The 27,828-nt window shown below is 41.5% G+C and overlaps 2 protein-coding genes across 2 annotated transcripts; one reads left to right on the top strand and one right to left on the bottom strand.

Moving 5' to 3' along the window:
• The first annotated feature begins 1,698 nt into the window (after positions 1–1,698).
• LOC138960339 (acyloxyacyl hydrolase-like) lies at positions 1,699–27,790 on the top strand. The gene is made up of 18 exons (XM_070332213.1): positions 1,699–2,017; positions 4,436–4,598; positions 11,168–11,273; positions 13,227–13,292; positions 14,568–14,632; positions 15,263–15,323; positions 16,008–16,078; positions 16,744–16,792; positions 17,358–17,501; positions 18,229–18,298; positions 21,096–21,212; positions 21,810–21,849; positions 22,350–22,424; positions 23,017–23,095; positions 24,639–24,794; positions 24,967–25,026; positions 25,733–25,835; positions 26,242–27,790. The coding sequence occupies exons 1-18, from the start codon at positions 1,885–1,887 to the stop codon at positions 26,448–26,450; spliced, it is 1,767 nt and encodes a 588-aa protein (XP_070188314.1). The 5' UTR covers positions 1,699–1,884; the 3' UTR covers positions 26,451–27,790.
• On the bottom strand, positions 5,911–7,354 carry LOC138960352 (histone H1-delta-like). The gene has a single exon (XM_070332240.1). The coding sequence runs from the start codon at positions 7,288–7,290 to the stop codon at positions 6,712–6,714; it is 579 nt and encodes a 192-aa protein (XP_070188341.1). The 5' UTR covers positions 7,291–7,354; the 3' UTR covers positions 5,911–6,711.
• Positions 27,791–27,828: the final 38 nt, after the last annotated feature.

Below are 27,828 nucleotides of genomic sequence, written 5' to 3'. Positions count from 1 at the left end.
CAATAGCACGTTTTTATGCACGAAACACTGAAACGGCTGTGGTTCACAAGAACTCTAGCATGGCTTTTGACTGAGAGGAACTGCGATATGCCGCATAAACCGTCGTCTGCTACGACCCTTGTGTGACCCTGCTTCCGGGCTTCAAGTTCTTTTTTCAAACTTTCACAACTTCGAATTGCACTGATCTTGTCTTGATGAAAAAAGAATTCTTTTATGATTAAAGAATGTTTGTGTAACAAGCTGTCAATTTATTATTTAGATTTTAAAAGTTAGGTCTAGCGCAAAAACGGCGCACCACGGTCCAATAACATTCTGATAATCATCGATCCACGGGTATCGCCAGTTTAAGGGAAGTAACTCATTTTTGACCTGAGTTCAGGATGGGTCCAAAAAGTGTTCGAGACAATCTGCAAAATTAATTCTTTAAAAATTGCTCGCTCTTTACGTAGGGCACCTAGGATGTTCCCGTTTGGTGAGCGTTTAAATGAAAGGGTGTTTGTACTGTGTGTAAAAGCCTGACAGTATCTGTGATGGTTTACGGGAGGCTTACTGTCCGGGCGTGATTTCCGGGATATTCATAACAGCCGTCCAGCACCAAAACGAGGCGCCATTGTTGTAAAGGGCCAAGTCCACGAAAATAAATTCTTTGAAAATTTCTCACGCTCGACAGAAAGCAGCCAGGATGTTCCCGTTCGGTGAGCGTTTAAATGGAAGTATGCTTGTACTGTATGTAGACGCTGGGCCGGGAGCTCTGTGATGGTTTACGGGAGGCTTACTGTGCCTTTAATTCGTAAAAAAATCGCAGTTCTTGACTCTTTGGGTACAAGTCAATGAAACATGGTAGTTCTTCTAACGGATAGCTGCCTGATGTATGACTAAAGGCCCCAGGGGCTCCGTGCACCTGGATTTGTGACAAGTTCAGTACCTTTAAGGTACTGTTTTCAGTGTTCAGATAACCTGTCATTGAGTGTGCGGATGTTGTTAAAGAAGTTGAGAAGTGTCTGTTGACAGCAAGCAAAGAAACAACGACGGCTTTAGTTCTTCACTGTATGAAAACTTCACTTCATTTTACAAAACAGTTGGTAGTACTCCTCTTCATAGTCCATTGTTAGAACCCGTTTTGCAGGATTATGCACCCATTTTAGACTCTGAAGTGAGTGGTTAAGAAGATTATGCGAAAAATATAGTGGTTTGTCAAAGCTGATCCAATTCAGTCCCACGGGGTAGTGTTTGATTCTTATCAAACCGTCCCGAATACTGAATTCATGAAACAGAGGTATTATTACGAGTAGTATATTGCTCGCGGAGCCGTTGCGGTTTAGCACTGTGAGCGAATATATAGCAAGTCAATGTGCGGCCGTAAGCGTGTAAGTATAATTATGTGAAAGACTGAGTGTTCAGTACGTCAAACACACAAAACGAACAACTGAACCAAAGCAAGGTCGGCACTGACATTGAAAAACGAAAGTGTGTTAACTGAGTCATTATCACCTTTAGTGATAACTGAAACAAGACTGACTTTAGTTTGTCACATGTTGAAGCGGGCCGGTGAGCCTGATGATAATTCGTCAGTGTGTGCCGGCTTTACTGAAGTTATCTGATGAACTAGATTTACATGTGACCGTTTTGTTTATCAATCCGCACTAATTTATAGTTTATCTGAACTTTAATTGGTCATGATTGTGTGGTAATAAGGCCTAGGAACAGCATTAGGTCGCTAGTGCACTGGTTCGGGAAAGAGCAAACAGTGGCTTTTCCTATGAAAAGAAAGAAGAAACGCATCAGTACACAAAAAACTTTTCTTTGAAGACGACATTGAAAAAAGTCTGTGACTGTTCTCTTTACTATTTTCCAAAATTTCAAAAGAGAAAAAAAAGGCTGAAGATGGCATGTAGATTGATGACCTTCAGCGCCTTGTGTGTGCTACTTGGATTTTTAGTTGCGCCCAGTGCCACAGAAAAAGCTGGGATTCGAACCTCGGTCAGCAAAGGCATCAATGGAGGAGTCAGCTGTGCAGGTGGGACAAGATTTTACTTTAGAACCTGCAATGAAAAGACATCCTTGGTACGCTTATATACCCGCTCCGCACTTCTATGTACATTGTATGTGGCATGTTTATTTTAGCGATATGATCGCAATGTGCATGCGTGTGTGCGTGCGCATGGCCGTTTTGTGTTTGCGCAGTGAGTGTGTGTGCACTGCGGTGTGCGGGCGTGTGTCGTCCCGGTGTGTGTGTGTGTGTGTGTGTGTGCTCGCAGTCTTTGCTTACGTTTACAATTATTCTCTGTACTTGTTGAAAGGACAAGTTGGAATAAGAATAAAACCAAAACCTTTCGTAATAAAGTTCTGAGTTCTGAGGTATATGCATGTTGGTGAAGATCATTAATAGACGAACCGGCATCAGAAGATGTCCTTTCATGGGAGTAGTCCTCTCACAAAAGGGGCCCGGCTTCATCGCAGCCGTAGCACTGTGCCATCTCACTTTCTCGCCTGTCTGCTTGACTGTCTTTAAGTAATTCCCTAGTTTGGACATGCTTAAAGGCTAGTGAATGAAATATTTTTTCCAGTAGACGTCATATGGAGAAAAAAAAACTGTCAAGGCCGCAAAATTGGGAGATTTTTTTCCGTTTCAGTTCCGCTTGATCTTAAGCGGTGGTCTTCTGCATTTAGAGACCAGAACGGGGGTCACCTAAAAAGAGGTGTTCCCGTATCACGCTAAGCGAGGTTTTCTTAGTCATACAAAGAAGGCTTTAGGTCGGGACCAACACCCTGATTGATGTTATCAGAGGTGTGACCTTAAACGGTAGTGACGTTAACCGGGGAGTACTGTATAATAGACTTCTGGCAAGACGTATAGGCTAAAATAGCGGGGGGGGGGGGGGGGGGAGACTCCCCAAAATCACTCCTGGGTCAGTATGACTATTTGTTGCTGTTTCTCTCTCCCCCCCCCCCCCCCACTCTCTCTCTCTATCTCTCTCCCACTCATGTGTTTTAGTGTGTCTTGTAGTAGGTTAGAAAGACGAACTGGGCGTGACATGCCTTCTTTTTGTTCTAATCCCACCTGCTGTGCTTTGTTCTAATTTTTGTTGGTCAGTGATGTTGTTTTCATGCACGTGTAATCCTCCGAAAGCGGCGTATGGCTGCCTTAATGGCGGGATAAAAACGGTCATACACGTAAAATTCCACTCGTGCAAAAAACACGAGTGTACGTGGGAGTTTCAGCCCACGAACGCAGAAGAAGAATGCACGTGTAAAAGGTCTTAGCTGCTCTTAACAATATTTAATTCAGGCAAGTAAAACATTTTCTTCTCTTGGAATTTTATTTCAGTAGTCATCACTGCAATTTCACCACGAACTGAAATAGCCTGAGAGAAATTTAAGTTTTACGCCCTCACAGCAAAGCCATCATGTTATAGGGCGTGCAAGACAGGAAAACCCGGGTTTGTATAAAGAAAAAGAAAATATTAAAAAAAATATAAAAATAATAACAATACAAATGGGATGGGGTGGGGGTGGTGGGGGGGGGGGGTGATAAAATGCAGACAGCTGGCTACCGGCCAGAAATAGCCTGACAGTGACTAGAACTTGAAAGTTATACCCCTCTGATGATGATTATAACCTTCACAGCTGCCCATGTCACCACAATAATCTAACGAATTCACCCATCGTGCCGTGCCCTAGGGCGATGACATCACACATTTTACTCCGTTTTTAACCACATGCACATGAAACAGAGTCCCGCCCTAAACATAATTTGTGCCACATGTGCCTATGGTTTTGACCCGCAGTCTTACCGACATCACCTGCCACCCCCTACCACCACCCAAACACCCGCTTTTCTGCCCCCCCCCCTCTCTCTCTCTAATTCTCTCATGTACTGTTCCGTATAATTATGTACATTTACGACTTTATTATAGGTTGATAAAGCCCCAGCTGAAGGGTCATGTTTTGTAAGTCAAAATCGGACCACTCTAGAGTAATTTCATTAAAACAGATATTTCTGAACCCTCTCTCCCTCTGTCACACACACACACACACATACAGCACACCGGCACACACACACACTGAGAGTACACACACACACACACACACACACAGTACATACACACACAGTACACACACACACACACACAGACTCAGTATTCAGTGTGACCCGCGATATTCCCAGTAGAGATGAAGCCTGACGGAATCTTTAAACGCAGAAAAACGGCATGGAATTCGCCTCACCCAAAATAACATGTTCAGCGTTTCCTGCTATTTTCCTTCCTGTGAGGTTTTGATAAATTCGGGCAGTAATTATTTGTGGTGGGAAGTTTCATTCATGCATTTCCTGCTATTTTTCCGTCTCTGAAGCATTGAAAATTCACGCAGCGATTGATTGTGGTGGGAAAGTTTCATTCATGCATAACCCCACCCCCCCCCCCCCCCTCTACAGTGTGTTCAGTGGTGGTGGCGCTGGTGGAGCAAACGAGTGAGTTTCACAACGAGAGTGTGGCGACAGCCATGGCTAGGCTCTGTTCCTATCTGCCCGAACCCGACAAATACCAGAAGTTCTGCAAACAGTTCGTCGACGCCATCGGACCTGTTCTCATCAAACTGTAAGTCCCAAGCGAAAAGAGTGAACGCGGCAGAGTGCTTACAGTGAAACCCCCTTAACCCCCCCCCCCCCCCCCCTTTGAGGCGCTTACGTTGTGTTTTGTTGCTGTCAGTTATTAAGATGATTATATTTAAGATAGTAAGGCGCTTACGTTGTGTTTTGTTGCTGTTATTAAGATGATTATATTTAAGATAGTAAGGCGCTTACGTTGTGTTTTGTTGCTGTTATTAAGATGATTATATTTAAGATAGTAAGGCGCTTACGTTGTGTTTTGTTGCTGTTATTAAGATGATTATATCTAAGATAGTAAGGCGCTTACGTTGTGTTTTGTTGCTGTTATTAAGATGATTATATTTAAGATAGTAAGGCGCTTACGTTGTGTTTTGTTGCTGTTATTAAGATGATTATATCTAAGATAGTAAGGCGCTTACGTTGTGTTTTGTTGCTGTTATTAAGATGATTATATTTAAGATAGTAAGGCGCTTACGTTGTGTTTTGTTGCTGTTATTAAGATGATTATATTTAAGATAGTAAGGCGCTTACGTTGTGTTTTGTTGCTGTTATTAAGATGATTATATTTAAGATAGTAAGGCGCTTACGTTGTGTTTTGTTGCTGTTATTAAGATGATTATATTTAAGATAGTAAGGCGCTTAGAACTATTTTAGGATACCCTTATTATTATTATTATTATTAAAAGGCCAAAGACCTCCGAAATTCTAGATGGGGGGGGGGGGGGGGCCTTAATTAACGTCCTCACGTGCCTACAAGGTACATGTAAGTGATGATACGCTAGAGAATCCCAAATTCTGAGAAAATGAGGTCTTAAAGAAGGAGGGAGTCTTAAAATGGGGGTACATTCTTAAAATGGGGAATGGGGGTACATTCTTAAAATGGGGGTACATTCTTAAAATGGGGGTACATTCTTAAAATGGGGGTACATTCTTAAAATGGTGGTACATTTTCAGAGGTTTTGAACAGAAAATCTGAGAAAACAGAAAAACATTTAAAAGGGACGGAGGCTTAAATTAAGGGGTCTAACAATGGGTTCCACTGTACTACTGATGCGATGAACAGCCGGGGTCGGCCTTGATGAGGATTTTCTTCTTCAAACAGGCGCCTATTAGTTGTGTGTTATTTCATTTAACCATTTTTCAGTGAATAAATTATTGAAAGAATTGATTTTAGATGTGTGTGTTTTTTTTATCAATATTCTTACTTCGTGGGTCACCAAACTCAGAACAGAAATGACGCTACGTGCAATCTCAGATAGGGAGGGGGTTGTGTGAAGATAGCTGCTGATGTTATTATGCTTAAAACCATATGTACTCGATGACTATACACGCTAATTGCTTTACCAACAGCTGGAGACAGACTAAATTAAGTTCCCTGCAAAATATTGTGGTCTAGGACCCCTTAAATGTTGAGATATTTGAATTTTCATTTTGATCTGGATCGTCCTATTTATAGATTTGGCAACACATGTAACGTTGATGCAAGGGAGAGAACACCGCGGCTTTGTTGACATCCTCACTTTTTCAGAGGCTGTAATGCATGTATTATGGTCCGCGCATGGTGACGTATCGTCATTATATGGTCTTATGGTGCGTTTGACATCGATTGTGGGCAAACTACACTTTGTAAACACGGGAGTGCGTTAGTATGCCTTTAAAACGTCCCTAGGACAAAGCCATACATTGAGGGGCATATTTGTAGGTGCAACCCTAAATTCGTTTTAATAAAGGTTAAACATTCAGTTTAAATGTCGGGTGAGAGTCAAGCCTACTGGCCTTTAACGGAAAAAGGTAGGGGAGACAAAAAGTGCGCAACGAAATAGTACCTTCTTGTTTCATGAAAATGTTAAGCACCATGCAAGAGATGCCGACAATGCAAGGTCGTCAGCCTTTTTTTGAATATTTAACAGACTAGACGAATTACATAAAAGGGAAAGCCCTTTGACTGAGCGAGGTTTAATACATACACACAATGACACGTACAAAAAACATGCAACGCCATTGGCAACGAGATTTCCATCTCTCTTGTGAAAAAAAGGGTGGCCCTAAGAATAGGACCGTGAGCAGAAGTGTTGACAAGCAGGCGAGCAGCAAAAACCCGTTTACTTCTTTGCGGGCTTCTTGGCAGCGGCCTTCTTGGGGGTCTTCGCCTTCTTGGGCTTGGCGGCCTTCTTGGCAGGAGACTTGGCCTTCTTAGGCTTGGCAGCAGCGGCCTTCTTGGGCTTGGCAGCGGCCGCCTTCTTGGGGGTCTTGACCTTCTTGGGCTTGGCAGCCTTCTTGGCAGGAGACTTGGCAGCCTTCTTGGCAGCGTGGTTCTTGACGGCCTTGGGCTTCTTTGCCTTAGCGGGCTTCTTGACGGCGACCTTCTTATCGCCCAGACGGAAGGATCCAGCGGCACCGGTTCCCTTAGCCTGCTTGAGTGTGCCAGCCTTGACGCCAGCCTTCAGGGCGGTCTTGACACGAGCGTTGATCTTGGTCACCTCGTTGCCGACCTTGTAGTTGGCCATGATGTACTTGAGGATGGCCTGGCGAGAGGAACCACTACGCTCCTTCAAGGCGCCGACGGCGGCAGCGATCATGGCGTTGTACTTAGGGTGGTCTGCGGGTTTTGCGGGCTTTTTGGCCTTGGCGGCCTTCTTTGCGGGGCTCTTGGCCGGGGCGGGAGCGGCGACATCAGACATGATGATGATTGAGAAGTAGCGACGAAGCGAACGAAGAAATGCGGAGTGATGTGTTGGCTAGCGAGCGAGCTGAGCGAATGATTTCTGAAGCGGAGTTTCACCCTTATTTATAGACCGCGCGCGGGCTGCATTGAAAGCGGCACACAGCCGCAGCCGAATCGGCCCTCGCGCTGCCGCCTCGAGCCGATTTTGTGTTTGTTGACACTTGTTTTCTTGTTGGCGCTTCTCAGCAGAGCATTAAATTATGTAAACATTGCATATGTACAGAATCAGCTAAAGATAACCTTTAATTTGGTATACTTTGCGAGTCCAAATTCGTTCTCTGCGCAAAGAAATCAGCAGAAAACCTCTCACAATTCAACCCTAAGAAACAACTTCATGACACAAAATCGTTCCAAAATACACAAAATCAGTAGGTCGATTGTAAAAAATTATTTTCATTAATTGAAATGACGTTTAGTCTTCCCACTGATATAACTTTGTTCCTTTGATCACGTAATTTGCAGTCAGTATGATCAGTTTTCTGACCTGACTAAAACACAAATCTCATCCTCGGTGGAATTGAGCCCATTTCCTCTTTATACCTACTATTTTTTCAATTTCCATGTTCTTCCCTTTACATGGGAGTCTTGCACCAAAAATATACCGTAGTATTCTTATGAATACGTTTTTTTTAAATTTATCAATTTTAAATGTATTTGTGGAACTAAAAGGCTGTTTTGCAACGATCGACATTTGCCTGCTTTTTTCTCGCCACTATCCATTTTCCCTCCAATGGCGACTCTTTGTGATCCAGGATTGCAAATTATTTTTGCTTGTACAAAACAATCGCCGAATATTTTTATAAGCATTAAAGAACAAAACACGTTTAGAATGTGGTATACGTTCTAGATCACTTGTTATTTTGTGCATGGAAAAGACGTGATCTTGTGTAGAAGGTTTGTTTTGGGTTAGGGGGATTTGACTTGACTGCGTGTTAGAATAACTGTGGGAACAATTCCTGTCAAATATCTCGGATCTTTTACAACAAATGCATGATCTATACTTCGAAACATGTGCCCTCAGATATAATATGGTGGTTCGCGTGCATTAAAAGTGCATTCACTTTCAGGAGTAGGTATGAAAGGGCAAAACTGCGAAAATATTTGGTGGGCTGAAATAAGTGCAAAATGGCGGTCAACACCTGCCACGTTGGTGGAAGGATTATTATTTTGCTTTCAAGTTTGTCTCCAGGCCACACATGAACTATTTCACATGACCCTTCATGATTCAAACTTATTAATGACATTTAAACGTACATTGACAAACCATAACTAAAGACAAAGAAAGAAATGGTGGCCGGGATATATTGATGGGCAGAGGGGACCGCTGCAGTGGGTAACGGACAAGCCAGCGCCACGGCTGTAGCTGCCAGATTTTTGTTCTGGAAATGTGCTTGGGGCAGCTTTATCACACTTGGCAATTGTTATAAATACAAGAAATCAGCTTTTGTAATTAAATTGGGCAAAATAATTTATTGGATGTGTTTGCTTTAATTCAGGAGGATAGCAGTTTGAAAATCGACCGCGTCGAAAATGTAGGTCACTGTGTGTGTTGTGGTTGGGTTGTGGTAGCCAGGTTTTTGGGACTGAGCCGAACACGTCGCTCGTAACTCGTACTGACGCCGGACCCCGACATAATAATTTTATTTTGTTGGACACTCAAAAGAAGTTCAGTTATTTTTGACTGGGGTTAAATTATCGGGACTAAAGTCTATGTTTTGCTGTTGAAAGCTGTTTAACTTAAAGTTTAAAGTCTTAACTCATCATATATGTGCTGACTGACCCGAGGCTGCGACGGTAGTCCGCCGCGCAGTAGAACGGCAGTAACAGCATGGTGATCATCGAAAAGACTCGCCCTCCCCTGGCTAAACTTTAGAAAAACTAGACCTGCATTGAAACTTACTTATGGAGAAAAAAAAAACCCGAGAAGAAATAAAATAAAAATATGTCTTTCTTTTCGCTCTTCCTTTTTCCATTTAGTCAAGTTTTGACTAAATGTTTTAACATAGAGGGGGGAATCGAGACGAGGGTCGTGGTGTATGTGTGTGTGTGTGTGTGTGTGTGTAGAGCGATTCAGAGTAAACTACTGGACCGATCTGTATGAAATATTTCATGAGAGTTCCTGGGTATGATATCCCCAGACGTTTTTTTCATTTTTTCAATAAATGTCTTTGATAACGTCATATACGGCATTTTGTAAAAGTTGACGCGGCACTGTCACACCCTAATGTTTCAATAAAATTGATTGAAATTTTGGCAAAGCAATCTTCGAGGAAGGCCGGACTTTGGTATTGCATTTCAGCTTGGAGGCTTAACATTTAATTAATGACTTTGGTAATTAAAAATCTGAAAATTGTAATTAAAATTATTTGTTTTATAAAACGATCCAAAATTACGTTTATTGTATTCTTCATCATTTTTCTGATTCCAAAAACATATAATTCGGATTATATTCGGATTAAAAACAAGCTCTGAACATTAAAAATATAAAAATTATGATTAAAATTAAATTTCCGAAATCGATTTAAAAACAAGTTCATCTTATTCCTTGTCCGCTCCTGAGTCCAAAAACATATAGATATGATATGTTTGGATTAAAAACACGTTCAGAGAGTTAAAAAGAATAGAGATATAGAAAAACGGGCTATCCTCCTCAGCGCAACCGCTACCGCGCTTTTCTGAATTGTAAATTTCACTGCCTTTGCCACGAGCGGTGGACAGACGATGCTACGAGTGTACGGTTTTGCGGAAAAAAATGCAATGCGTTCAGTTTCATTCTGTGAGTTTGACCGAGCTTGACTAAATGTTGTATTTTCGCCTTACGCGACTTGTTTCATTTAGCGCAGTCGTTTCAGTTTTTTCCAGACTCCGGTTGGCCGGATAGACAACAAAACTTGATTTAACGAATTCTGTCTCAGTGGCAGCACAAAAACTGCAACAAAATAAGATTGCATATAATAAAATAAAATAACTTTACATAAAATCAAATTATGACTATAAAAAATGAAGAAGAAAAAAAATGAAATAACGTAACATAACATGAAATAAAATAACCGTAAAATACAATGAAGGTCTTCATCATAATAGGGCTGTTATGGTGTTAGACACGATTTAACTTGATCTCATATTCATATTTCGTCAAGTTTCATTTCGTGTGTGCGCTTCTTAATCAAATATGAACTTTTCGTTTTGAGTGACTGAAAAAAAGAGAACACAACTTCAGTTGAGAGAGCGATTATAAACAAACAAAGAGAGAGGAAGAAATGCAAACAAATTCACCACATAAATGAATAACTGAATAAATAAATAAATAAACAAATGAATAAATATTAATTTTGTTTTAAATGTCTTGATAGCACATCGCATTACCTTTTTTTTTTTTTTTAAATACAGGAGACGTCACAGTCCAACTCTAACAAACATTTAGACCCTTACTTAAGGCCACTGGCTGCCGAAACTCGTTAAAAAGAAAAAAGTAAAAAAGAAATTCGTCCAGATAAAATTAATTGATACCAGTAAATGTTATTTGCAATTTTGACAAAATAATTATGATACAACATTGCTGGACCACTAGCGCGACCTCGTACAACAATGATGGTCTCGATCTGTGTCACATGTTATACGGCATGATTTTGGTCAAAAATGAAAATATCCTATAACGATTTTTAGCCTTTCCCTTTTCACATGGTCTCATCATCATCATTATCATTGTTATAAACGTGTTTGTACTTTCTGCTGACCAATAACAACAAACAAACAAACAAAACACTGATGACGTCATCAATCGTCACTCATGACATCATAGTCTCCACTGATCATGATTTCACTACTTTCAGACTGGCAGAAGATGCGTCACCGGACCGAGCGTGTCACGCACTGGGCATCTGTACCACGGATCCTGGTCGTCAGCCCTGCGTCAGCATTCCGGAACCCTCACTTTTGGTAGTGACACAGACACTGACACGGCATACTCACAACACTCCGTAAAATGTTAAAAAAAACACCAGTGTCCCAAATCACACACACACACACACACACACACACACACACATACACACACATGCACGCATACACAAGCACGCATACACAAGCACGCACGCACCCACGTACGCGCGCACGCACTGGCACTGACGCACCGGCACCCACGCGCGCACACAAAAACACACACTGACATACACGCTCGGACTGATATAATTGCACACACAAGATTTAATATTCCTTGTCCACTCTACACATAAGCAGAACCTCTTGCTATTTTGTTTGTTTGTTTGTTATACTTTCTTTCATTCTTTGTTTTTTCTTTCTTTCTTTCTTTCTTGTTGTCTTGCATTGATGGTTTTACATTAGTTCAAGTTTTCCGACTAAAGGTTCCAGACTAGGCTTGCAGAACCACCTCCGAGTGCACAGATAAGCTGCAGAACGCAAAAAGTATTCTTCGGACCCGAAGGACAACCTCCACGTACTTTCAAAAGCAGATTTACAAATGATCGTATTGCATTCCTGGCCAGTTCAGGAATAAAAGAAATATAAAGTTCTGACATATATATCCACTGAAAATGAGCTCAGAATGAAACAAAATCGGCTTTTGCAAATTAGTTCTCATGTTGGCATTGCTTCGCTGAGACCGGCTCGATCCGTCTCAGTCCGGTTACGGTTTTGGCTAGCCAGGTTTTAGTAGTCTTGGCGAAGACTGATACCAGGTTTTGAGTGTCGGTGTTTTAGTTTCATAAATAGAGAATACTACATGGCTTGCTGTGTCGTACCAGATTTACAAGAGTTTTGTTTTTTTAAATATTGAACTGCGAGCGAAAGCAAGCTGTTCACTATTTGAAAAAGAAACGAGTGTAAATGTGGTACGACAAAGCAAGCCATGTACAGGGTGACCCAAAAAAAGAGTACCCAAACAAAACGTCTTAAATTGAACAAAAATAAAGTAATCTTCATAACATTTATTTACACACACAAGTAGCCTCTGCATGATTTGCACAGAAAATTTTAGCGTTCTAGCTTGTCTTTCAGGAAAGTTATGCTCATTCTACAGAACATGCTCCAAATGGCCTCCCCCGGATTTAAATCCCCCAGATTTCTATCTTTGGGGGTTCCTGAAAGACAACGTCTACAGGAACAACCCACAGACAATCACAGAACTCAAGAGAGCCATCACAACAACCATTCGCGGAATCTCGCAACAGGAGTGTGTGCGGGTGATTGATAACTTTGCGCGGCGAGTTCAAGTTTGCCTGCAGCGGCGCGGAGGCCATTTGGAGCATGTTCTGTAGAATGAGCATAACTTTCCTGAAAGACAAGCTAGAACGCTAACAGTTTCTGTGCAAATCATGCAGAGGCTACTTGTGTGTGTAAATAAATGTTATGAAGATTGTTTTATTTTTGGTCAATTTATGACGTTTTGTTTGGGTACTCTTTTTTTGGGGTCACCCTGTAGTATTCTGTTTATCCTACATACTGTAGGCCCTACTTACATGTATTTTACTCAAAACGTCCACCAGTCGAGAACACGCTTCTTTTGGAAGCTCGATCTCTTCCATAGCCTCGTGCAATCTCTTACGTCAAAGCAAAGAAACGTCACTCTGGAAAGTGTAGCATGACGTGTTAGTTCTAAAAATTCATCGAGGGGAATTGGTGAGAGCGCATTTTTTTTCCATAATGACGTTTGTCTCGGTGACTTTGGCATCATAAGCAGCGCAAAAACAGGTCCCTGCCAGACTTGCTTGACATGACCTCATTTACATGATATACACACGTGTGGTTTGAACGATATTGTTATGTAATGAGTGGTCTCTCTCACGTATGTAGGATAATTATGTATATCAGGCCAACAGATTGAAAAATATGTTTTGATATCGGTTGATGAGATTTGTTGTTTTTTCTGAACAGGCAGATTTCGAAGAGAGAGTAAAAAGGGGACGAGAGATCGTCATAAGGCATGATCGCCATGGAATAGTGAGTAGAGATTTCACATTATGTTACATTCTTTTACTTCCATGTTTGGTTGTTGCATTTATATATATATATATATATATATATATATATATATATATTGTGTGTGTGTGTGTGTGTGTGTGTGTGTGTGTGTGTGTGTGTGTGTGTGTGTGTGTGTGTGTGTGTGTGTTGTTGTTGTTGCCACTGAGCTACGTCTCTGCAGGCCGTTACGTCGCAGGTTAATTGTGTCAGTGTCAATATCGACAGTGTGTGTGTTGTGTGTGCTGTGTGTCAATATAGACAGTGTGTGTGTTGTGTGTGCTGTGTGTCAATATCGACAGTGTGTGTGTTGTGTGTCAATATCGACAGTGTGTGTGTTGTGTGTGCTGTGTGTCAATATCGACAGTGTGTGTGTTGTGTGTCAATATCGACAGTGTGTGTGTTGTGTGTGCGTGTGCGTACGTGCGTGCGTTCTTGCATGCTGCGTGTATTCCGGTGTCTGTGCGTACGTGTGTGCGTGTGTGTTTGTTATGGAAAGCCGTTTGGCTCATAACCATTACACGCGTAATAAAAAATAAATACACGCGTAATAAATGATTAATACGCGTGTAATAAATGATTAATGCGCGTGTAATTTATCTTTTTTCTTATGCTATGGAATAGCATAATGATTAAATACACGTGTAATAAATATTTCATACGCGTGTAAGAAATGATTATTACGCGTGTATTAATTATTTCTTACACGCGCATGAAATATTTATTACGCGTGTATTAAATATTTTTTACACGCGCATGAAATGATTATTACGCGTGTATTAATTATTTCTTACACGCGCATAAAATATTTATTACGCGTGTATTAAATATTTCTTACACGCGCATGAAATATTTATTACGCGTGTATTTAATCATTTCGTACACGTGTATGACATTTTTATTCCACGTGCATTTAATCATTTCTTACACGCGTATAAACTATTTCCTGCATGTGTATTTAATCATTTCTTACACGTGCATGAAATATTTATTACACGCGTATTTAATCATTTCTTACACGCGCATGAAATAGTTATTACACGCGTATTTAATCATTTCTTACACGCGTAAAAAATGATTATTACACGCGCATTAATCATTTATTACACGCGTATTAATCATTTATTACGCGTGTATTTATTTTTTATTACGCGTGTAATGGTTATGAGCCAAACGGCTTTCCATAGTTTGTGAGTAAGTGATCCGTCAGAGCTGCAGCCTAAGAAACATCATACATCAGTGCTGTTTTACTTTCAGTTTCAAGCAGGAATCAATATCTGTGATTTGCCTGGAATCAAAGAGATTTGCAAATTAATTGACAAGTGAGTACATGTTAAGCTCTTACCACTTGCTAACAGTGTATGACATACGTAAGAATATTAGCACATCTCATAACTATTGCCTTCTTCCTTTTTTCCCGCAAGCTGCAGCAACATTCAACAACTGCTTTTCGACTGCTTCAGTTTCAGCTGCTTTCACAAAGATATTCCAGGCTGGAATGCGAACTTGTCACTTGGACTTAAAATCATGTATCATGGGGGGGGGGGGGGGGGGGGGGGGAGGGGGGGGAGAAATTCAAGTTTTACGCCCTCACGACAATTAGCCATTAGGGGCATTATCCCGGCTTTTAACCCGACTTTAGATGAGATTCACAAGTGTATGCGTGTTTAGGTGGTATCATCCATCTGCACTTATGGCAGAATGACCTAGGTCTTTTACGTGCCACTGTGGTGACACGGGAGTGGGAGATGGATACCGTCTCTGGGTCTGCACATAAGGTTGACCTGTGTCCGTCCCGGCCCGGATTCGAACCAGCGACCTTTCGATCACAAGTCCAGTGCTATACCACCTGAGCTACCTGAATGAATGTATTCTGTTGCCGTGTATTACGTAGGAGGAGCTGTGTGGTCAACCATGCTTGTTTGACTTTTTGTTTCTCTGACCACAAACAGTATTTTCGACAATCACGTCCCGGCTCTGGATGAGGACCATGATTCCTTCAGCACATATCCGGTAAGTACGTGTGTCAGTTTGCGTTCTGCGCCCGCGTGCCGCATGTGAGTTGAGAGCGAGAAACGGTAAAACACAGTACGAAACTGTTACAGGCCATAATTCAGTCATTAACCTTAGAAATAAACGCCGACAACCAGTAAACCAGATAAAAATGCAGAAACAGCAGTGAGATATGAAAAATTAATAAGGGAAATGTCAACTTAACTTCAGGCCGGTGTAGCAAAAAAATTTTACTCCACGACAACTTTACTCCGGAGTAAAAATTTCGTACGAAATTCTTACTCCAAGTACACATTTCGTACGAGAAAAGAACTCCCCAAGGTACGAACAAATTACTCCCTCCACTAAATTTGTACTCCCCCAATTTTTTTACTTCCAGTCAAAATCTCGTGGGAGTAATTTTCTCGTGTTACACGGGGTCCTGATCGTAATCTGTTGAAGTCTCGCCGCATGATATTGTCATCCATAGGGTTGTTTCTCCTTGTAGGATCACCCCAATAAGCTTTGTATATAGCTTGTTGTTGATCCTAAACATGCTTATAATTATACATTATATCCATAAATTGTTGAATAAAACACTGTTTTCACCAATAAGTTACCATTCTTGGTTAGTTTGTGGGTGTTTTTTTGTATACTGAGTGACCCAATTTCGTGACTCACGTGCTCTGTGTGTGACGGTGACAGACACTGAGGGGCTCGGCGTGGCGAGGCAAGGACTGTGATGACTCGAACCCTCAGAGACATCCTGGAGCCGTGTAAGTGACATTTATCCAAATTGATCCTATAAACAAGTAAAGCTGACAAAAGAACATTACAAACGCAATCTGTTGAAATGCATTACATTGGCTGGTTTTGTTGTCCAGCAGTGCTGTTGTAAATAAATTAACCAGGGTTGAGCTGCACGACAAAGTGACCACCCCAACGGGAGCCAGCCGAGGACCCGGATTGGTTGGAATCACACACACTCCTCAGTTTCAACCAATCGCTGACCTTGTGGCTGGCTTCCGTTGGGGTGGTCACTTTGTCGTGCAGCTCAGCCCAGCACTCTGAACTGCTGACTCAAACATGGAAAATGTGGTTCAAACCGTTTAATCAGTTCATTTCAACATGTTAACCATGACAATGACTGACTTACGAATTTACGGCAACCCCCCCCCCCTCTCCACCCACCCCACCCCCAAGCACGCATATATCACTGACAGTCTCACAGAGGATATCTTTACAGTAGTTTGAAGGGCGCACACGTGTAAGGCAGACACTGAACTGCCGTTTGACATACCGACACCAACCAAATTCAAACTGTTGGGGACGCACGCACAAAATAACAAATAAGATTCTTAAAATCACTCCTCGATTCCTCTGAGTTTTATAAACTGACTAATTGATTAATTGGTATTATGATTATTTGTGTACTGTACAGGCCTGTAGACGATGATGCTTCGTCAGACTCCAACTGCAACGGAATTTACGTAAGTAGGCTACTGTATGGGCTTAGTAGAAAGAGTGAAGGAATGAGACTAGACGGACTGACGGACGGACAGACAAACAGATAGATAGACAGACTGACAACCCCTATAGACACAAACATGAGTTTACTCTTGAGAGTTCATGACAACAGGTGGTGGTAATGGCAAATCATGATGTGTTGTGTCTCATTATTACAATTTTTGTTGGTTGTGTTTATTGCAATTTTTTTGTTAGAGTTCATGTAACCCTAGGTTTTTTTTTGAAATAAATATTGACTTGACTTGATAGGAGGGGGTTGGTGTTAGTGGGTCGGGTTAGATAAACAGTTTGTGTGTCAGTGTTTGTTTTTGTGTTTGTGTGTGTGTGCTCGATTGGAGATGAGAATTATGGGTGGTATAGGCAAACAAATGCGCGTAATGGGAGGGGGGTCGGTCGGTTGGAGTTAGATAATCTTTTTTTGTTGTTTTTATTAAAAAAATGTGCTCGACTTTAAACTGACTTTAAACTTACCTACATGTGTATGTAAGAAATACGCACACATGGTCACTTTTCTACACTGTCCTACAGGGCACTGACCCCAAGACCAAAGTTGCGTACGAGAAAGAACTGTGTGCAGGGACTGAGCCACGAGGTGTGGCTGTTCTGGGCGACTCCATCAGTGCTCACTTCCACCTCCCCGAGAACTGGTTCGACGCCACTCAGATCTCTGCTGTCAGTTTCTTTGTTAGTTCTTTGTTAGTTTTCTTCTGTCTTTGCTTTTCTTCTCCCTGAGAACGGGTTCGACAACACTCAGATCTCTGCTGTCAGTTTCTTTGTTCGTTTTCTTCTGTCTTTTTTCTTATTAATTATCTCTTTATTTGACAGTGTTGTGGCGTTGCTTTTAGCTGGAAAGAGTTTGTCTGCGTTCCATCTCCCTGAGAACGGGTTCGACGCCATTTAAAACTCTGCCGTTAGTTTCTTTCTTTGTTTCTTCTGTCTTTTTTCTTGTTTATTTTTGCTGGAAAATATATAAATGTAATTATCTAATGAGGTTTTCGTTGAGTACTATCATAACACTTTTTGTTACGCAGTTAAATAGCAAAGTTGATGATTTTAAAGTGTGTGTGTGTGTGCCATGGTGTGTGTGTGTGCCATGGTGTGTGTGTGTGTGTGTGTGTGTGTGTGTGTGTGTGTGCCATGGTGTGTGTGTGTGTGTGTGTGTGTGTGTGCGCCATGGTGTGTGTGTGTGTGTGTGTGTGCCGCGTGCGTGCGTATGTGCGTGCGTGCCGTGTGTGCGTGTGCCAGTCGTGAAAGAGAGAGAAAGAGAGAGGGTGTGTGTGTGTGAGACTCTGAGACCGGTAGGGCGGGATGGTGTGTGTAGGTTGGGCGAGTGTGTGTGTAAGACTATTTTCTGATTTTCTTGTCAACGTGTTGATGGATTTATTTTCACACCTTGCAGGCAGCATTCAAGCATTTGGACTTCATTGTAGAAAATGAAATTGACTGGCCTGAAATGTCCTCGGCCACAGGTAGGTCTAGTAATGAATGCAGGCGATACGGACAGCTGTTCAGTGCTAATGCTGAATTATTGTCTTATTATTGTTGTTATCATGGAACTGGTTTTTTAGGGGCGGGGATGTAGCTCAGTCGGCAGCGCACTGGATTTGTATCCAGTTGGCCGCTGTCAGCGTGAGTTCGTCCCCACGTTCGGCGAGAGATTTATTTCTCAGAGTCAACTTTGTGGGCAGACTCTCCTCGGTGTCCGAACACCCCCGTGTGTACACGCAAGCACAAGACCAAGTGCGCACGAAAAAGATCCTGTAATCCATGACGGTCAGAGTTCGGTGGGTTATAGAAACACGAAAATACCCAGCATGCTTCCTCCGAAAACGGCGTATGGCTGCCTAAATGGTGGGGTAAAAAACGGTCATACACGTAAAATTCCACTCGTGCACAAAACACGAGTGTACGTGGGAGTTTCAGCCCACGAACGCAGAAGAAGAAGAAGAAGAAGATGGAACTGTTTTAGCTTTTTATCTACCCCCACCCCGTCATCATCCAGTCCCCTCCCTCCCACTCTCCCCCACTTTAAACATCGCACAAAATATCATGTCCCATAGAGATATAAGACTTCATATAACAAGTCGCGTAAGGCGAAATTACAACATTTAGTCAAGCTGTCGAACTAACAGAATGAAACTGAACTCACTGCATTTTTACAGCAAGAGCGTATACTCATAGCATCGTCAGTCCACCGCTCGTGGCAAAGGCAGTGACATTGACAAGAAGAGCGGGGTAGTAGTTGCGCTGAGAAGGATAGCACGCTTTTCTTTATCTCTATTCTTTTTAACTTTCTGAGCGTGTTTTTAATCCAAACATATCACATCTATATGTTTTTGGAATCAGGAACCCACAAGGAATAAGATGAAATTGTTTTTAAATCGATTTCGGAAATTTTATTTTAATAATAATTTTTATATATTTTTTTCAGAGCTTGTTTTTAATCCGAATATAACATATTTATATGTTTTTGGAATCAGAAAATGATGAAGAATAAGATAAACGTAAATTTGGATCGTTTTAAAAATAATTTTTTTTTATTACAATTTTCAGATTTTTAATGACCAAAGTCATTCATTAATTTTTAAGCCACCAAGCTGAAATGCAATACCGAAGTCCGGCCTTTGTCGAAGATTGCTTGGCCAAAATTTCAATCAATTTGATTGAAAAATGAGGGTGTGACAGTGCCGCCTCAACTTTTACAAAAAGCCGGATATGACGTCATCAAAGGTATTTATCGAAAAAAAGAAAAAATTGTCCGGGGATATCATTCCCAGGAACTCTCATGTCAAATTTCATAAAGATCGGTCCAGTAGTTTGGTCTGAATCGCTCTACACACACACACAGACAGACACACACACACACACACACACACACAAACACACACACACCCGTATACACACCACAACCCTCGTCTCGATTCCCCCCTCTATGTTAAAACATTTAGTCAAAACTTGACTAAATGTAATAATAAACAAGTCGCGTAAGGCGAAAATACAACATTTAGTCAAGCTCAGTCGAACTCACAGAATGAAACTGAACGCACTGCATTTTTTCACAATGACCGTAGTCCGCCGCTTGTGCAAAACGGAGTGAAACTGACGAGCCTGTTCAGCGCGGTAGTGGTTTCGCTGTGCTGCATAGCACGCTTTTCTGTACCTCTCTTCGTTTTAACTTTCTGAGCGTGATTTTAATCCAAACATATCATATCTATATGTTTTTGGAATCAGGAACCGACAAGGAATAAGATGAAATTGGTTTTAAATCGATTTCGGAAATTTAATTTTGATCGTAATTTTTATATTTTTAATTTTCAGAGCTTGTTTTTAATCCAAATATAACATATTTTATGTTTTTGGAATCAGAAAATGACGAAGAATAAGATGAAATTGTTTTTAGATCGTTTAATGAAAAAAAATATTTTAATTACAAGTTTCCGATTTTTAATGACAAAACTCACTCATTAGTTTTTAAGCCACCAAGCTGAAATGCAATACCAAACCGCGGCCTTTGTCGAAGATTGCTTTGCCAAAATTTCAATCAATTTGATTGAAAAATGAGGGTGTGACAGTGCTGCCTCAACTTTTACAAAAAGCCGGATATGACGTCATCAAAGGTATTTATCGAAAAAAGGAAAAAAAACATCCGGGGATATCATTTCCAGTAACTCTCACGTCAAATTTCATAAAGATCGGTCCAGTAGTTTAGTCTGAATCGCTCTACACACACACACGCACAGACAGACAGACAGACACACACACATACACCACGACCCTCGTCTCGATTCCCCCCTCTATGACTATGTTAAAACATTTAGTCAAAACTTGACTAAATGTAAAAAGAGGTCCTGGTAACGGCCTGAGAGGACGTAAAACAATAGTAGTCAGTCAGTCAGTCAGTCAATGGTAAGCCCTATGGCCCCATATTTGAGAGACAGTCACGGTATATGTGTGCGCCGAGTGTACGTGCATTCGTGCGTGTGTATGATATATATATATATATGTGTGTGTGTGTGTGTGTGTGTGTGTGTGTGTGTGTGTGTGTGTGTGTGTGTGTGTGTGCCTTTATCAGCAACAATGCTTGTTCCAAAGTTTGTTTCATGTTTATACTTCAACACGTCACTAAAATCACACACACACACACACACACACACACACACACACACACACACACACACACACACGCGCGCGCGCGCACGCACACACACACACACACACACACACACTGACAAACACACACTGAATCTTCACGATGTCCATGACCAGGCCTAGGGTTCAACAACTGGACAGAGGTCATCCAGGGTCCAGTGGACTCTGTGTACATGCGACTGCGGGAGAGAAACCGCTGCAACCACAAGGACTACCAGAACATCGCCGTCAATGGTGAGCCCCCCCCCCCCTCCATTCCCCGCCACACACCCCACACACACTCACTCCGTACTAACTGTGTATCGTTGGTAATAAGGAATTTCCATCCGTAATAATGGGGTTGGTAGTTGGTTGGTTGGTTGGTTGGTTGGTTGGTTGGTTGGTTGGTTGGTTGGTTGGTTGGTTGCATTTTGGTTGTTTGTTTTTCATGTCCCTACTCAGTATCACTATGTCCGTGTACACTACATTGGGTGTGCACGTTAAAGATCCCACGATTGACAAAAGGGTCTTTCCTGGCAAAATTGCTTAGGCACAGTTAATAATTGTCTACCTATCCCCGTGTGACTTGGAATAATAGGCCGTGAAAGGTAAATATGCGCCGAAATGGCTGCAATCTACTGGCCGTATAAAATTTCATCTCACACGGCATCACTGCAGAGCGCCTAGAACTGTACCCACGGAATATGCGCGATATAAGACTCATTGATTGATTGATTGATCACTGTGCAATCATTGTTGCTATACATGTAGGCTACAGTTATTCTCTGTGATTTGGGTGAAAACTTGCTGCTCGTTAAAAATATTTAATCGTTTCTTCTCAATTTACCTCAGGGGCAAGATCGGGTTCAATGGATAGTGGAATCATGGAAAGGTATGTCTATGTTCATATGTCAACATTTGCTTTTCAAGTATAAAAGAAGATGAAAGGGAGACACAGGCACATGACTTATTTTAATGCAAAAGGCTTACCGGAAACAACAGAATTAATAGTGCTATAGCGTCATCTGACACAGACGACTTGTGGAACTTATGCTAAACAATTGCTTGACTTACTTTAATGCGAAGAGCAAACCAGAAACAATAGAATTACTGCGTGACATTTATTAGCACCATAGTGTCATCTGACAAAGGCGACTCGGAATGCTAAACAATAGCTTCAATCACTTTAATGCCAAAGGCATATCAGAAACAATAGAATTATATGTATAAGAGCTATAGTGTCATCTGACAAAGGCGAATTCAAAACAATAGCTTGACTTACTTTAATGCAAAATGCATACCAAAAACAATAGAATTGTTAGTGTGAGAGTGATATATGTACAGACTGTTTATACAAACAGTATTTAACGAAAGTGTTGTGGTCATTTTCAGCCTTGCTCGCAATCAGGAAACTGACCGACCAATGGTGGTCATCTATGCACTGGTTGGCAACGACGTCTGCAATGGGTACAGTCATAGCAACACGTTTCTCTACACACATTTGCTTCTGTATACACATTAGAAATTCAGTGTACGATTTACACAACTTACATACAAATCAAAAAACAAAAACTTTTTGTTGTTGCCATTTTAAGTTTATCCTTTCAAATGGCCCAAATTACTGATACACCCAAGCCTTGCTTCTGTACCCCCCCCCCCCCCCCCCCACCTCCTCCACCCACCATGAAAGAATGCTAAAATAGTCGTTGATTTACAACAGATGGTTAATTTTACCAGCGAAAGTCGAAGACGTAGTTAATCTAGTGTTATGTTATGTTCATGTATGTTTATTTAGGCAAAAAAAAGGTCTGTTTACGGTAACATAGGCCAAAAAAATAGGGTCGGTAGGTCGGGATTTTTTTTTAATTTTTTTTTTTTATCAAAAAACATATCTTTACGTTATTTTGCCCAAAAAACAAGATTTTTTTTTTTTTTTTTTTCCCCAAATGCCAAAAAAAGTCTAGGGTCGCGCGAAAAAACTAGGGTCGGTCGGGTTACCGTAAACAGACCTATTTTTTTTTTGGCCTTATGTTCATGTATGTTTATTTACCTGTTGCAGACACGTGGATGATACATTCGCCCACATGACCACACCTCAACAAATGAGGGCCAATGTTCTGAGGACACTGGAATACCTGGTGCGATCCCTCTTCTTCTTCTTCTTCTGCGTTCATGGGCTGCAACTCCCACGTACACTCGTGTTTTTTTGCACGAGTGGGGGTTTACGTGTATGACCGTTTTTACCCCGCCATTTAGGTAGAGGTTACATGCCGAGTCTCAGTGATTATTAAAAATAATGGTCGAAGTTGGCGGATCATGAAAAATGCGAGCTTCAGCGAGCTTTTTCATGACCGCGAACTGAGACCATTATTTTTAATAATCACTGAGACGAGGTGTGTAACCTCTTTATTCCTCCTTTCTTCAGTTATTCAAAGAAAACAGGAGTTTTTGTGCGAAAGTTTGATCGAATCCGAATCACTCAACCAGTCAACCTGCGCAGGCGATCGATTAATGCGCGGTTGTATAGTTCCGTGCAAATCATTCCATTCTGTTAACACTTCTTGTCAGTTTCCCTGTTTTAGACTAAAATCAAGTACACAGATATGCTGTTATTCTGCTGTGGCGGTAAAGGTAGATACTGTGTGTTCTGTTTATGTTTTAGTATCGCAGGATAATGTTCTTTCGTCAAATGGGACTAGCAGACGAACTTTTGCACCCGTGTTCCAACGTTAATTACTGTATGAAGTTCAGTTTTCTGGGGAAAATAGTGTATGAAACCGCTTTATGTTGTTTAAATTGATGAGATGTGTGCATTTGGTTGCGTGTGATCTGTTTATAAAATGAAATATTGTTGAAAACTGACCGTCGGATTGCAGTCAGTGTTGTCGAAGAAACTGCGTTCAAAGAAGGGGAACTACTCTTGTCGGCTAGAGTATGAGTTACTTGCCTTGGGAATTTGCTTGTGATGAACGGTTTGTGCACGGCAGATCTAGATTCAGAAAACAACCTAACTCATGGATTTTATATGGCGATTCATGTGTTCAGGCCTGTAGTTGTTAATTTAAATGCGGTATGTTTGTATTGTTTGCTCCAGAGATGTATATTTCGTACGTATGGAGCGTTGGGAACTTTTCAGTCGCAAAAGTAGTACCGAAACAGAACAGCTTCTCAACCCATTGCACTATCGAGGATTCAGGCTGTTGCTGGCTCGTTATTTGTTTGGTTGCTGGGTCATTATCGAAAAATAACTAGCTCTACAAGTTTACAGAGGTAAAGAAGCAGAGGGGGGAATAAGCAATCATACGCCGCTTTCGGAGGATGGTGCGATCCCTTATTCACACTCTTTCCTCCCCCTTGAAATCGGCTTATGACTGCCTAAATGGCGGGGTAAAAACGGTCATACACGTAAAATTAACTCGTGCAAAAAAACACCACTGGGTATACGTGCTAGCAAATGTAACGTTTTGTTTTGTCAATAATTAAACGTTCCAATAACCTACACTCACCCCCCCCCCCCCCCCCCTGAAAGCGGCGTATGGCTGTCTAAATGGCGGGGTGAAAACGGTCATACACGTAAAAGCCGTGGGAGTTTCAGCCCATGAAGAAAAACAAACAAACCTACACTTCTATTTTTTTGATAGTGTAGTGTATTGACCTGGTTGTAATCCGTATCGTGCACAGGACACTCGTCTGCCCAAGAACAGCACGGTGTTTCTGGTTGGTCTTGCTGATGGCCGCGTCTTGTACGACAGTCTCAGCCATCGCATCCACCCCATCGGGCGATTCTGGAACAGGTTCACCTATTCCCAGTTCTACGACTACTTCAACTGCCTGCAGGTAAACACGCACATTGCAGCAATAACCCGATTTACAGACTTCTGTTTTACAGTTTCCTTTTGGTCAGCATTTTTTGTTGTTGCTGGACCTTTTTCACTTGCTATTAAAAAAAAATAATAATAATAACTAGTGAGTGACAATGATTGAAATGTGTAAATGAACTGGTTTTCAGGTGACACCTTGCTGTGGCTGGATGAACTCCAACAGTACAGTGAGAAACATGACTACTCAGGTCAGTTTACCCCCATCCCCGTCATGCGTTCTTTCTATTGCACCTCCCCCCCCCCCCACCCACCCCAACACACGCACGGTCTCTCTCTGTCTCTGTCTCTCTCTCTTTTGCACACAGAAAGATTAGGTGTCCTCAGACTTGAACAGACACATATTCCCGGGAATTCGAGTATGACTGCCTAAATGGCAAGGGGGAAAAACATACACGTAAAAACCCATGATTGTACGTGGGACTCACAGCCAGAGCTGCCAACTGTTACGCTTCAGCACTGCAGACACTTTCTATTGTCCATTATGCGGTTTTTATCCTAAACAAATCTTTTTTTTTAAACGTATATATTCTTGCGCGAAATGTGGATGTGCGAATACGTTTTAGATAGACTAAGACACTTTGCTACGCTGAAAATTCCCCCAAAAAAGTAAAGAAGAAGAAGAAAAAGAATAACATGCTTAGACACAAACACATTCTCTCTCTCAGACAGTCACAAACAGTCCCGGGCCGTTCAAATTATTTGACTTCTTCGGTTCAGACACTCTTGTTTGAGACAGGATTATTCACTGACTAATGGACCAACAATTTCTTCCATCTTTTCTACTTCATCTATAAACAGATGTTAAACCCTGGCAGTCTTCTACAGCGAAGACAGAAAATGATTCAAACAACCAATGTCCATATAAAGCATGAAATCAAATCACGTTTTGTGTAGAGAGCCATCGAGTTGTCCGCTCAGCTGCAAGACGTTGCCGCGAAGAACCAGACGTACTATAACCATTTCAATGTGCACTACATGGCAAACCCCATCAACAAAGGTAAATATTCAAGGGTTCCTGCATCAATTTTCTCTCTCTATCTTGTTGGCTTTACATGGGTATGTATCACAAACATTGATATGTCAGGTGTGTGTGTGCGCGTGTGTGTGCGTGCGTGCGTGTGTGTGTTTCTTTGCTTATTTGTATTTTTTGCTGGGCTTCAAAGCCTCTAGGCTCTTGATAGATACACAAATTCATGTACTTTGTGCTGTAATACGAAAAGTTATATACACTAACATAGTATTGAATTTCACGGTACCATCCATCATTTTTGATTTATAGTTTGACCCCCCCCCCCCCCCCCCCAAAAAAAAAACCACAAACCTTTAACAAATAATACTCTTATTCCCATAATACTCTAATTCCCAGTGCTCACTTTTCAAAACACTTACCTGTGTGTATCTAGCCATCGAAGTGTGGAATGCAAAGGGTGGACAAACCTGGCAGCTTCTGGAACCGGTGGATGGTTTCCATAGCAACCAATACGGGCAGGCGCTGACAGCACAGATCATTTGGGAAGTAGCAGAGAAACTTGTGCCTGGTGTCTTCGGCCCTACCAACCCCAACAATCAGCGAATCGCTCAACTCTTTGGAGACCAAGGAGCGTATTTTTGATCATGCCCAGCCTTATTTGTAAGGTTTCATTGCGCATGTCGTGCAGTTATCCTAAAGAATGTGTGTGAGGGAGTGTGTGTGTGTGAAGGTATTGTACACTGTCAAGGTATTTGCAGTGTGAGGGAGTAGAAGTGTTTGGTTTTGTGATTTGTTATATGTGTGTGCTTGAGTGATTTATTCTTATCTGTGTGTGCGTCAGTGTGTGTGTGTGTGCATGTGAGTGAGCAATTGGGTGAGCGCATTGTAACTTTGTGTGTTTGAATGCATTGTATTTGAAGCTGGGAAATATTCCAATTGTATTGCACATGGTTGAAATAAAGTCGTATGTTTTATGTCTCGTCTTAATAGACGTTTTCCCGAAATAACTGTCAGGATACACATCAGATTTACTGTAGTTGTTCGTCCTGATCGCAGGATAAAGCCGAACTGAAGCGTGGTACAATGCTCCGCCCCGTTTTGAAATGTTTGTCCAAGTAAAAGGGGCTCTTTCTCTACCAGACAGCAGAAAATCCTGACAGTTATTTCCGAACATCGTCTATGGCTGGATGGGCCTGGGACCTCACCGAGCCTCACAGGCACACATTGAACATTTCTTCAAAAACTAAAGGGTTTTATAGTTTCATAATCCCAGGCCTCTTTTGTAGAACTGGTTAACGTAAAAATGTGTGTTCTTAGTTTCTGTCCCCCCATTGTAACTCTACAGCTGAGTCACTGGCATATGCTGAAAAAAATAATTAGCCGTCCATTTGTTATTTGCAACTTGTAGAGAAAGAATCAACCCTTATGAAGTCTACTGCAGTGCATATATATGTATAAAAAGTTGGCAATTTTTTTCAGTGTGTAAGCTTTTATGTCATAATTGGATAAGGGAAAAAGGTGGCCGAGTGGTAAGTGCACTTGCCTCGGGAGCGAGAGGTTGCGAGTTCGACCCTGGGTCGGGGCGTAAGCAATTTTCTTCCCCCTTTCCTAGCCCAGGTGGTGGGTTCAAGTGCTAGTCTTTCGGATGAGACGAAAAACCGAGGTCCCTTCGTGTACACTACATTGGGGTTTGCACGTTAAAAATCCCACGATTGACAAAAGGGTCTTTCCTGGCAAAATTGTATAGGCATAGATAAAAAATGTCCACCAAATACCCGTGTGACTTGTAATAATAGGCCGTGAAAAGTAAATATTCGCTGTAATGGCTTCAGATTTACAGGCCGATGTGAATGCGTGATATATTGTGTAAAAAATTCCATCTCACACGGCAGAAATTAATATGTAAAGCGCTTGGAGAACATCAATCAAACGCTATATAAATCTCCCATATAAATAAATAAATAAATAAAACATTGCAGCACAGAGTTATTTTCTGTCTCTTTCTTAAAAGTATATTGTA

Source organism: Littorina saxatilis, linkage group LG1 (assembly GCF_037325665.1).
Source record: "Littorina saxatilis isolate snail1 linkage group LG1, US_GU_Lsax_2.0, whole genome shotgun sequence".
Taxonomy (NCBI): Eukaryota; Metazoa; Mollusca; class Gastropoda; order Littorinimorpha; family Littorinidae; genus Littorina; species Littorina saxatilis.
Note: the sequence above shows the minus strand (reverse complement) of the source record. Positions and strands in the feature narration are given on the sequence as shown.